The sequence below is a fragment of the Aotus nancymaae genome, unplaced genomic scaffold (genome assembly GCF_030222135.1).
Source record: "Aotus nancymaae isolate 86718 unplaced genomic scaffold, 86718_ANA_hifiasm-v0.15.2.pri h1tg000012l, whole genome shotgun sequence".
NCBI classification, from domain to species: domain Eukaryota; kingdom Metazoa; phylum Chordata; class Mammalia; order Primates; family Aotidae; genus Aotus; species Aotus nancymaae.
Genome location: NW_026988423.1, coordinates 48,103,639 through 48,116,265, shown reverse-complemented (window position 1 = coordinate 48,116,265; position 12,627 = coordinate 48,103,639). Strand labels below are relative to the sequence as shown.

General features: G+C 40.2%; 1 protein-coding gene across 1 annotated transcript in view; it reads right to left on the bottom strand.

Moving 5' to 3' along the window:
• The window catches only part of BAZ1B (bromodomain adjacent to zinc finger domain 1B), a 79,567-nt gene that overhangs the window by 16,099 nt on the left and 50,841 nt on the right, over window positions 1-12,627 (bottom strand). Inside the window, exons 9-13 of the mRNA XM_064375670.1 lie at window positions 12,252-12,385; window positions 9,151-9,256; window positions 8,349-8,447; window positions 5,870-6,047; window positions 2,519-2,701 (exon numbers count right to left, since the gene is read on the bottom strand). Of these exons, the coding sequence (XP_064231740.1) occupies window positions 2,519-2,701; window positions 5,870-6,047; window positions 8,349-8,447; window positions 9,151-9,256; window positions 12,252-12,385 (700 nt within the window). The remainder of the gene's footprint in view (window positions 1-2,518; window positions 2,702-5,869; window positions 6,048-8,348; window positions 8,448-9,150; window positions 9,257-12,251; window positions 12,386-12,627) is intronic.

The following is a 12,627-nucleotide window of genomic DNA, read 5'->3' as shown; positions in this document are numbered from 1 at the left end:
TAGCTGGGCGTGGTGGCACTCGCCTGTAGTCCCAGGTACTCAGGGCAGCCTGAGGTGGGAGATCACCTGAGCCCAGGAGTTTGAGGCTGCAGCGAGCCATGACTGCACCACTGCACTACAGCCTGGACAATAAAGTAGAGACCCAGTTTCTAAAAAACACAATAAAATAAGAAAAGAGCAAATATAACATCAGGTAGATCTGGGCGGACTAACGGGAGAGAGGGGACAGATGCCTAGGATATACTGGTAAGTGAGAAACTGAAGACTATTATGCATAAGATTCCATTTTGTAAAAACTCCAACACATCTTTGTATATACAAAAAAGGACACCAAACTATTAAAAGTGACACCTTGGGCAGTGAAACTAGGGTGGGAGTTACATATTTTACTTACCTCTCATTTTATTTACTTACAATAAAGCATGCTACATTTAAAAATAAAAAGTGAGGAAACTGGATATCTAATATGAAAAAAATGAAGCTGAAGCCTTACCTTCTACCACTCACAAAAATCAAATCAAATGGATCAAAGACCTAAATGTAAAAATCAAACTATAAAATATTTAGAAGAAAACAAGAGAGAGAAACGTTCATGATACTGAATCTGGCAATGATTTCTTGGATATGACATTAAAAGTGGAGGCAACAATGAAAAAAAAATAGGTTAAGCTAGACTCCATGCAAATGAAACGCCTGTATGCAAAGGACACTATTAACAGAATTAAAAGGCTACCCAATGGAATGGGAGAATATATTTGCAAATCATATATCTGAAAAAGGATTAGTAGCAAGAACATATAAAGAACTACAAGTCACCAACAACAAAAAACCCAGTTTAAAAATGGGCAAAGGTCTTGAATATACATTTCTCCAAAGAAGGTAGACAAATGGACAAAGATACTGGAACAAGATTTGATGAGCTTCCAGTAACACACTTGGAAGCTGGGAGGATGGACCATAAGCCCCTGCTCTGCCACATTCCTTGTTCCATGCAACCATTCCATCTGGCTGTTCCTGAGTAGTAGCCTTCAAAATGACCCAGTAAACCTAAGTAAAATGCTTTCCTGGGTCGTCAGGCATTCTAGCAAATTATCAAACTTAGGAAGAGGGGCCATGAGAATCCTCAATTTATAGATGATACGGGTGGCAATGTGGGACTTGTGACTGGCATCTGAAGTGACAACAGTCTTGTGGGAGGGAGCGCTTTAACTTGCAGATCTGACACAAACGCCAAGTAGACAGAGTCAGAATTAAACTGAATTGTAAGTGTCAGCACAGAACTGAAGAACTGCTTATTGTGGTAAAAACTCACATATTTGGTGTCAGAAGTGTATGAAAAAGTTTTAGAGACTGAGGGTGATGGTTGCAAAACAATGTGAATACACTTAATGCCATAGAATCGTACACATGAAAGTGGTAAATTTGGGCTGGGCGAGGTGGTTCAGGCCTATAATCCCAGTACTTTGGGAGGCTGAGGTGGACGGGTCACTTAAGTCACGAGTTCAAGACCAGCCTGGCCAACATGGTGAAACCCTGTCTCTACTAAAAATACAAACATCAGTCAGGTGTGTGGCACACGCCTGTAATTCCAGCTACTTGGGAGACTGAGGCACGGGAACTGCTTTTGAACCTGGGAAGTAGAGGTTGCAGTGAGTCAAGATTATGCCACAACATTCCAGCTTAGGCAATAGAGTAGGACTCTGTCTCCAAAAAAAAAAAGGTAAGTTTGTATGTTATGCATATTTTTACTATAATTAAAAAAATATCTAGAGCAAGCATGGCTGGGCGCAGTGGCTCATGCTTATAATTGAACTTTGAGAGGCCAAGGTGGGAGGATAGCTTGAGGCCAGAAATTCAAGGTTACAGTAAGTTATGACTGAATCACTGCATAGCAGCTTACACAAGAGCAAAACCCTTTCTCTAAAAATTAAATAAATACATTTTTAATGTGTTTAAAAGACATCACCTCCCTGTTAAAAAAGAAAGTCCGGTAAAGGTGGGAAGGCCACATCCACTGTGACCACCGTCTACTGACCCAGAACCAGGGCTGCACTCCACAGACCACTGCGAAAACCAGAAGTGGCAGAAAGTGGTTTTTAAGAAGGGGAGGTGGGCGGGGATATAGTGGCTCACACCTATAATCCAGCACTTTGGGAGGCTGAGGCAGGCGGATCACAGGTCAGGAGATCCTGACCAACATGGTAAAACCCCATCTCTACTAAAAATACAAAAATTAGCTGGGCGTGGTGGTGCGTGCCTGTAATCCCAGCTACTCAAGAGGCTGAGGCAGGAGAATCACTTCAACCCAGGAGGCGGAGGTGCAGTGAGCTGAGATAACGCCACCACACTCCAGCTTGGGCAATAGAGTGAGACTCCATCTCAAAAAAAGAAAAAAAAAAAAAAGCAACACTCACTCAGGGAACAATGCCCACAGTAGCTAAAATGCATAGGGTTACATTATTTTAAAACCAAATCACATTCATCTACATAATCATAAACAACTTAAATAACAAAATACCTTTGCTTCCTCTACCATTTTCTTTTCTTCATCCACTTCCTCAATTTTTGCTGAATCTTCACTTTGGAGTTTTCTTCTCTTTTGCTTGGGAGCCATGAAGCCTTGGAGAAATTTCTTTATGACACTGGCCTGAAGGGCAATCACACACTCGCCAAAATCCTTCAATTTCTCCAATGAAATGACCTATAGAAAGGGATTTTAAAATCAGACTGAGAGAAGGCCAAGAGGAACAATCTATCCTCAATTACATTCAAATCAGTCTAGACTCAAATGCCACATAACATTTATCTAACAAAATCAAGAGCCACATACGATCAATTTAACTGTGCTCCTCAGTTCACTGCATGGCTTATGCATTTAAAACTACTTGACTGGTCAGGTGCGGTGACTCATGCCTGTATTCCCAGCATTTTGGGGGGCTGAGGTGGGCGGATCACTTGAGGTCAGGAGTTCGAGACCAGCCTGTCCAACATGGCAAAACCCCGTCTCTACTAAAAATACAAAAATTAGCTGGGCGTGGTGGCATGTGCCTATAATCCCAGCTACTCCAGAGGCTGAGGCAGGAGACTCGCTTGAACCGGGGATGCAGAGGGTGCGGTTAGCCTAGATCACATCACTGCACTCCAGTCTAAGTGACAGAGCAAGACTCCATCTCAAAAAAAAAAGTGGCAGGGAGGGTACCAGGCACAGTGGCTCATGCCTGTAATTCCAACACTTTGGGAGGCCGAGGCGGGCAGATCACCTGAGGTACCAACCTGACCAACATGGAGAAACCTCATTTCTACTAAAAAGACAAAATTAGACGGGCATGGTGGTGCACGCCTGTAATCCCAGCTACTTGAGGCTGAGGCAGGAGAATCACCTGAACCCAGGAGGTGGAACGTGTAGTGAGCCAAGATCACGCCATTGCACTTCAGCCTGGGCAAAAAGAGTGAAACTCTGTCTCAAAAAAAAAAAAAATAAAAATACTTGACTATTTCCCTTTTCCCAGTGAAGGGATCCACTAAATGTTAGAAGCTCCCCCACTTAAAGGAGTTACATAGTTGATTCATTCAATAATGACTGAGTGTCTACTATGTGCAAACTACAATCTTAATGCAAAGACACACTAAGGAAGTAAAACAAAAGAAAGTAAAAATTTTACTTTCTTAGTGTGTCTTTGCATTAAGATTGTAGTTTCCAACTTACTATATATTTTTTAACTTTTATTTTTTTCCTATTTGTAACTTGTTTGCAGCACGTAACTGTATGTAAGGTAGTATGTTTCACACACTTGATCTCCTTTTTCTTTTTAAAGAGACAGGTCTCACTGGGTCATCCAGGCAGAAGTACAGCAATCACAACTCAGCGCAGCCTTGAACTCCTGGGCTCAAGGGATCCTCCTGCCTCAGCCTCCCAGTAGCTGGGACCACAGGTACATGGCATCATGCCTGGCTAATTTTTTAAAATTCTTTTTAGGGTCTCACTATATTGCCCAGGCTGGTCTCAAACTCCTGGTCTCAAGTGATCCTCATCCTTCACTGATCTTTTAAGCTTCACATCTCCCTGATAGATGAGAAAACAGAAGTTAAATCACTTCATCAAAATCATGCACCCAACCAGGTGTGGTGGCACATGCCTGTAATCCCAGCTCCTCAGGAGACTGAGGCAGGAGTTTCAGGCTACTGTCAACTATGATCTGTGAACAGTCACTGCATTTCAGACCGGGCAACATAACAAGACCTATCTCTTACAAGATCAATTAATTTAAAAATACAAAGAAATAAAAAATGTCCTTAAACACTATCTTGTCAGTCACACAAAACATGCCAATTAGAAGATAACATTCTAATAGTCGCAAAGAAAACGAAGAAGAATCATAACCCAATATCAGCAAGATACAGGCCTGAATCTGGCACAAAGCAGGCAATTAGTGAACATTTGCTACACAAAAAAGTAAATGTGTAACATTTGAAACTTACAAGATCCTTTGGGTTCAATAAATCTTTTTTAAAAAAAATCATTAAGAACCATAAAGATGTTTAAATCCCTTTCCCCGGCAAATGTACCAAGAATTCATCACAAGATTAATTAAAAATAAAAATATGCCTATGTAAGATACACATATAATTTGCTTATTCTAACAGCAAAGAAAAACAGACTGAAACAGTTGAAAAGTACATATAAATTAGTAAACATGGCATGTGGGGGATGCAAATTAAACTGTTCATAAAAATCACGAAACTATAAGAACACACATGTTGGCTGGGTGAGGTGGCTTACGCCTATGATCCTAACACTTTGAGAGGCCAAGGCAGGAGGATCTCATGAAGCCAGGAGTCTGAAATCAGCCAGGGCAACATAGTGAGATTTTGTCTCTACAAAATTTTGTGTGTTTGTGTGTGAGACAGAGTCTCGCTATGTTGCCCAGGCTGGTCTCAAACTCCAGAGCTCAAGCAATCCTCCTGCCTCAGCCTCCCAAAATGTTGGGATTACAGGTGTGAGCCACTATGCCCGGTCTCTACAAAAAAAAATTTTTTTTTTAAATCAGCCGGCATGGTGGCTTATGCCTGTAGTCCCAGATACTTGGAAACCTGAGATGGGAGAAACACCTGAACCCAGGAATTTGAGGCTGCAGTGAGCAATGACTGTTTCACTGTACTCCAGGCTGGGTAACAGAGGGGACTTCATCTCTTTAAAAAGAAAAAAAGACAAACATGTCATAGTGCATGAGGAATTTGAAAAGACCCACAAATATTAGTATTTCTAGAATTATGTGGACTTACGGATTTAAAATCAGCAAAAAACCAGTTTACAATAATAACTGATGGATATTATTCACCAATCATTGATACATAAACCTACCTGATATGGGTTTTGGGGTCTTTTGAAAAGTTTCACCTATACCACTTAAGGGTCCCTCTGACCAATAAAGGACAGGACTGTAATGACAGCCCACTGGACAACATGAGTGATGTCCAACATAAACAGAAATCTGAGCTGAGTGTGAAGAATGGGCAGGTGCATGATACACAAGCATGCTCCACACCTGATAGCACAGGCATCACAAGGGCAAGATGTTAAATGATGCTCTATGACTACAGCTCTACAACCAGTTTTCATTCACCTTAGTAGTGAAGTTCTTCTCATACCAAGGTTGTAAGCCAATTATTAACCTTTTCTTGATACCAGCAAACAATGACAAGGGAAAAAAAATACAGGTATTTTTGGTTCCATACATGTCTTTCAAGACAAATCCAAACATCTGATTCCCAAGGTCATGTTGGGAAGTCAAGAACAACATCAGGGAACAACTTCAGATTGAGTTTCCATGATTAAGAACTTTCAAAGGGGATTTTCTTATATTCTTACCCGGGCTTCGAATTCCGATGTTTCTTCCACATATCCAAGTCCTCCTTTTTGTAACCTTGTTGCAACTTCAATGAGATCACTACGAAGAAAGTTTAAAAGCTCCTGGTTGCCATCACAGGATTTTAGGCCCAAATTTGGCTTCCGAGCTAGATGAATAGAGTGAATAATGTCCTGGTACCTAGAAGAGTTGGGACAAGAGAAAAGGGGAAGAAAGAAACTTTTGAAGATGTACCTTAAATTTCAATTACTTGAAAAACGTGTTTTATTTCTAGAAAACTTAACTTAGGTCTCTTTCACCTCTCCTTGTTTTGTTTCATTATTTCTTTATTTTTCTCTGAGACAGGGTCTTGCCCTATCACCTAGGCTGGAATGCAAAGGTGCCATCACAACTCACTGCACCCTCAAACTTCTGAACTTATGCAATCCTCCCACCTGAGTCAAAGCTGGGACTACAGACATGCACCTCCACACTTGGCTATTTTTATTTTTTGTAGGAATGAGGTCTTGCTTTGTTGCCCAGGTTGATCTCAAACTCCTGATTTCAAGTGATCCTCTCCCCTAGGCCTCCCAAACTGCTGGGATTACAGGTGTGCGCCATCACACCAAACCACTTCTAAGCTTCTAATGGAAGGATTCAATCTTCATATTTAGTGAACAAAACAGGTCCTTTCAACACACGTACATATCAAATATTCTGCCCAAAGAGAAGGAACATCACAGAACTATATTCCTTTGTGGATCTGTGTACTGACATTTTCCTTTGTTTTTCTTAATTTGCCTAGACATGTATATTCAGACAACACGATTCTGAATACAATTTTAATTAATTTACACATTAAGCAGCGGACTAACATCAATATAATGTACCTATTTTCCTTCGCAAAAGTCTGGCAATGGTGTAGAGTATGTACTGAAACATATTTTCCTTCTCTCTTCCAACAAACCTAAATTCAACCATGAAATTGAGCACAGAGTCAGAAATCAGAGGTGGCATTACGCCAAAATCTTGTCCTGGCTTTGATAAAAATAATGTCTACAATAAATATGGTAGCTGCAAATTTAGATGGAGTTGATGCTACTGTGTAGACAGAAGACGGTTTTTTGGTTCTTTTTAATTCATATGGCATAAAATTCATCAACTTGAAGCATGTCCTTCGGCGGTTTTTATGTTGTACAACCACCACAACTATCTAATTCCAAAACATTTCATTACCCCAAGCAAAAATCTCTTACCTGTTAGCAATCATCACTCCCAATTCTCCCCTTCCCCTATCCTCTGGCAACCACTAATCCACTTTCTGTTTGAAACAGATTTTCCTATTCTTTTTTTTTTTTTTTTTGAGACGGAGTCTCACTCTTGTTACCCAGGCTGGAGTGCAATGGCGCGATCTCGGCTCACCGCAACCTCCGCCTCCTGGGTTCAGGCAATTCTCCTGCCTCAGCCTCCTGAGTAGCTGGGATTACAGGCACGCGCCACCATGCCCAGCTAATTTTTTGTATTTTTAGTAGAGATGGGGTTTCACCATGTTGACCAGGATGGTCTCGATCTCTTGACCTCGTGATCCACCCGCCTCGGCCTCCCAAAGTGCTGGGATTACAGGCGTGAGCCACCACGCCCGGCCTCCTATTCTTGATGTCTCATTTGAATGGAATCATACACCACATGGACTTTGATGTCTGACCTCTTTCACTTAGCATAATGTTTTCTAGATTCATCCAAGCTGTAGCACAGAACAGTACTTCATTTCTTTTTGTGGCTAAATAACATTCCACTGTTTGAATATACTAAATTTTGGGAGTTTTTTGTTTCATTTTGTTCGAGACAGTGTCTCGCTCTGTCAACCAGGCCAGGCCAGAGTGCAGGGGGGCATGATCTTGGCTCAACACAACCTCCGCCTCCTGGGCTCAAGTGATCAACTCAGCTCAGCCTCCCAAATAGCTAAGACTACATACACAAACCACCACACCCAGCTAATTTCTGTATTTTCTGTAGAAACAGAGTTTCCCTATATTTCCCAGGCTGGTCTCAAAACTCCTGGATTCAAGACATTGGCCTGCCTTGACTTCTCAAAGTGCTGGGATTACAGGTGTGAGCCACCGCACCCGGCCTGGATATATACTAAATTTTGTTTATCGATCCCATCAGTTGATAGGCACTGCCATTGTTTCCATCTTTTGACAGAACACTTCTGGACACCTATCCATCTGGGCCTGCATCTACAAGGCGGTCTAACAACCATGGAGTTCACGGCTTGGTACTGGCACATGATCTTTAGTGCATAATCCTGCTACTCTGTATACAGATGGCCAAAGGTATATTTTTCCAGTAAGCATAATGTGACAAGAAAATACCAGGCAATATGAAGAAAAAACGGTTACACACATTTAAAATATTTTACTTTAATAACTTGAATGAGTAAGGGGAAAAAAACCCTCAGATATTTACATCTAATGCTAAAGAGAAGATGAAACCCCTTACCTCTTCTCTAGTCTCTCTTTAAGTTGACTTTCTCTTATTCCCTGAGGGTGAAGACAGTTTAGCAACTCATCCAGCTCCTTTTGACTATCACATAAAAACCTGTAGGGGCAAAACAGACCTGAAAACTCTGAAAAAAACAAGAACAAACTCAAACACTAAGCAAGCAATCTAGAGTTGGTGGTGGGACTTAGGAGAACAGAATTCCAAATGTGTTCAGAATCTAATATCCAGAAGTAGAATAAGTAATTTACTATTTCCATGATGCCTAATGTTAATTCTGTCCTAGGATTTTGGAGCCAAAGTTAATTGGCATACTTGTCCCTTTCCCTTCAGAGAGTAAACCTATACCCAAAATTCAAAATTGAAAGGCCATTAAACCACAGGTGATCACATAGAACAGATCCTCTCAAAACCAAGCTCGCTGCCTAAAAGCAGAGTTGCATACAAAGAAAACTATGCATAGCATTTTTATTAATAAAATTTAATTAAGGAAAATCTTAAATACCTCTATTCCCAACCATATTTAAGCTACATTTCTACTGCTTTGTAAGATCTATCACATAATATACAAAGTTACATTACGAGGGGAAAAACCAAAATTCCAACCCTTAAAAAAACAAGTATCATCTTAACAAAAAAAAATCAGTTTTGCTAATCCAAGAAGTTTTGATATCCAAAATATCAAAGTCACACAAAGCATCCTGAGCACATAATTATTAACTCGCTGGCATCACCCTACCAAAACTTTGTTCCTTAATATTTAAAAGAAAAGAAAGAGCAACCAGATGAATGCTCACATTACCATAGGTTCTGTCCTTGTTTAGGTGTGGTTGTCTCTACAGCAACTTCTGCTGCTGGTCCATGTTGTGTGTTCATGCTTGCATTTTTACCTAAGTTTGCTTTCTTACCTAAGAAAAATTTAGACATTAGGTTGACTACAGTAAATACCAGTTGCTAGTTTCAAACCTAAGCAGTACTCACTGCCAAACTCAACAATTTATAACAACACAGAGGCTTCCTGTGAAATGTATCAAATGTATCTTCATGTATAATAGACGCTAATTTTTTCTTAAATATCTTAAACACAGCATTTTATCTCAGGTATTTGCTCTCTGAAGTGGAATCGTTGCACCATTCCGAAGTTTAAGTGTACTGCAACTTAGAATGAAGAATGACTAAATATATTTATATCAAAGCAAAATAAAGAATTTACTCCTTTTACATGATGTTAAGAGCAAAGGCATCTGTAGTAAAGCAGAGGCAACAAGAATACATAAATACTATAGACTTATCCTTGGAGGTTTCAAGAGTCAAATAATACAACTAACTTTTTTGTAAATCAGTTCCTATACGTTGATACATGACTTTAACACAGATATACCTTAAGCCAATTTATCAAAGCCTATTTTAAATCATCACAGTATTTGGTTTTTGTTTTGTTTTTTGAGATGGAGTCTTGTTCTGTCACCCAGGCTGGAGTGCAGTGGTGCAATCTCAGCTCACTGCAACCTCCGCCTCCCCAGTTCAAGAGATTCTCCCTGCCTTAGCCTGTTCTGACTAGGCTGGGATTACAGGCATGCACCACCATGCTTGGCTAATTTTTGTACTTTTATTAAAGATGGAGTTTCACCATGTTGGCCAGGCTGGTCTCGAATTCCTAACCTCCACTGATCTGCCCGCCTTAGCCTCCCAAGTGCTGGGATTATAAGTGTGAGCCACCACGCCTGGCCAGTCATCACAATACTTGAAGCCTTACTTCATACTATGATTGTTTCTCTTCTCTTCCCCATTCTCCCCACTTTAATCTGAAACATCTCTGGAATACTAACACATAACCTTGTTTAGTCTTTTATGTTGGGTAATTTTATTTTTTGAGACAGAATGTTGCTCTGTCACCCAGGTTGGAGTGCAGTGACACAATCTTGGCTCACTGCAACTCCTGCCTCCTGGGCTTAAGCAGTTCTCGTGACTCAGCCTGCCAAGTAGCTGGGACTACAAGCACCCACCACCACACCCAGCTAATTTTTGTATTTTTTTGTAGAGACGGGGTTTCACCATGTTGGCCAGGCTGGTCTTCAACTCCTGAACTCAAGTGATCCGCCTGTCTCAGCCTCTCAAAGTGCTGGGATTACAAGGCATGAGCCATCGCACCCAGCCTCAGATGGGTAATTTTAAAAAGAAACTGCCATTCTGGAACTGGAAAACATGAAACAACATCTACCAGGATGCTCTAGAAGTAAAGGGTCTGGGTTCTCAATCTTCTCTCAGGGTGCTTTAACTGCGTAGACATTACTTTCAAGAACTGCCACCAGGCTTTTGAAACACACTATAAAGTAAAATTCCTTCATCCTGCTGGAATCCCTACCAAATCTAAACAACCAGACTCCACAGATACTGCTCTCAAATGTAACTGCCCTCACCTGAGTATTTATAATGTCTATCAAAACTAGATTCTTCTACTAAGTGACATAATCTACGCTCAATATAATTCAACATGAAAACACCTTAAATTTGAAGTTTTATTTGAAGGAATGTTTATTTTTGTAAATCAGTAGTATTCTTCTTTAACAATTTTGTGAGTTTCGAGTTTGAGTTAGGAATTTCTCTAAAATGAAAAATTGCTTTTAAAAAAAGATGTATCAAAGAAACACAATAATTTAGTATTCAGGAATCAATTTTCTTTTTTATCCTTATCTCCTACATGACACCAACACATAAGCAATTTTCATTAGGTTACAGACAGCAGAACTGGAAGGAAGCTTATGGATCACTGAACCTAGTGGTTCTCAATGGGGAGCACTACTGCCTGCTACGGGAAATCTGGCAGGATCTCGAGACATACTTTGTTCTCACTTCTACTATCTACTGGCTATGTAGAGGGAAGCTCCTGAATAAACCACAACGCGAAAGACAGCTCCCAGGACAAAAAGTTATCTTCCTCATCAGTATCATGGTGGGAGAAAATAAAAGAGATTCATCTGGCCCAAAATGTCAGTAACTCCTAAGCATCTTTTTTTTTTTTTAAGGTCTTGCTATATTGCCCAGGGTGGGCTTGAACTCCTGGTATCAAGCAATCCTCCTGCCTTAGCATCTTATTTTTTTAATTAAAATTTGTTTCTTTCTTGAAATATACTCAACATATATACTTTAAGAAAGAATATTAATATATATTCAGAAAATTATTCAGTGTAGGTTTTGGCTTCACAAATAGATTCAGCAAAAACACTGAATAAATTAACTTTAAAAGTAGAAGAAGAGGGTCAGGTACGGTGGCTCACACCTGTAATCCCAGCACTCTGGAAGGCCAAGGCAGACGGATCACCTGAGGTCAGGAGTTCGAGACGAGCTTGGCCAACATGGCAAAACCACTACTAAAATTACAAAAATTAGCCAGGTGTGGTGGCACACAACTGTAGTCCCAGCTACTTGGGAGGCTTAGGCAGAGAATCGCTTGAACCCAAGAGGCAGAAGTTGCAATGAGCCAAGATTGCACCATTGCACTCTAGACCGGGCGACAAGAGTGATATTCCATCCCAAAAAAAAAAGGTAGAAGAGGAGGAAATGTAACACTGCCTTCTTAGCCCCTATACCTCAATTTTAGCCATTCAGGCACCTACGATGGCTTCTAAGGGACAATTTGAAAACTTCTCCTATAAAATCTAATACCCAAATACCCTAATATTCAAGCTCTTTATCTTTTCACACTATGCTTAGAACAAAAGTAGTAATCAAATCTGAATTTCTTTCCTTCTCTCTACATATTTCACATCTACCCACTTCACTCAAACATATTTAAGACCAAAATAAAGAAATTTTGCAAATGGAAAAGGGGACAGAGGAAAGACAGCCCTTAATGCTGAGCCCACTTGAGCAGGGTGAAATAACTCAGACAGAGATACTCACTGCGGGGACAGTAATCCTCATCAGCAGAGTCTGTGTGCTCTTTGCAGTGATGGTTGAATCGGTAGTCAATGCTGTCATGTACCCAACCTTTTTCAATGAATAATCCTGGAACTTCATCAGAGAAGAGCCAGTATCTACAAACCACAACCAGTATTAATAAGACAATCAATAGATCAGGATTGCAGGATAATTTTACTCCTGGAGAAGATAACTACAGAGTATCACTGAGCATTCAAAACAGTTTACAGAATTCTTCCTCTTCAGAACTCCAGACAGGTAAAAATTGTAAGGTAAATCAAATTATATAAGAAATGTTGAAACTGGAGACTAGTTTAATGTCTGTAATTTTTATGACTTCTCCCTTTTTTTAATGGAA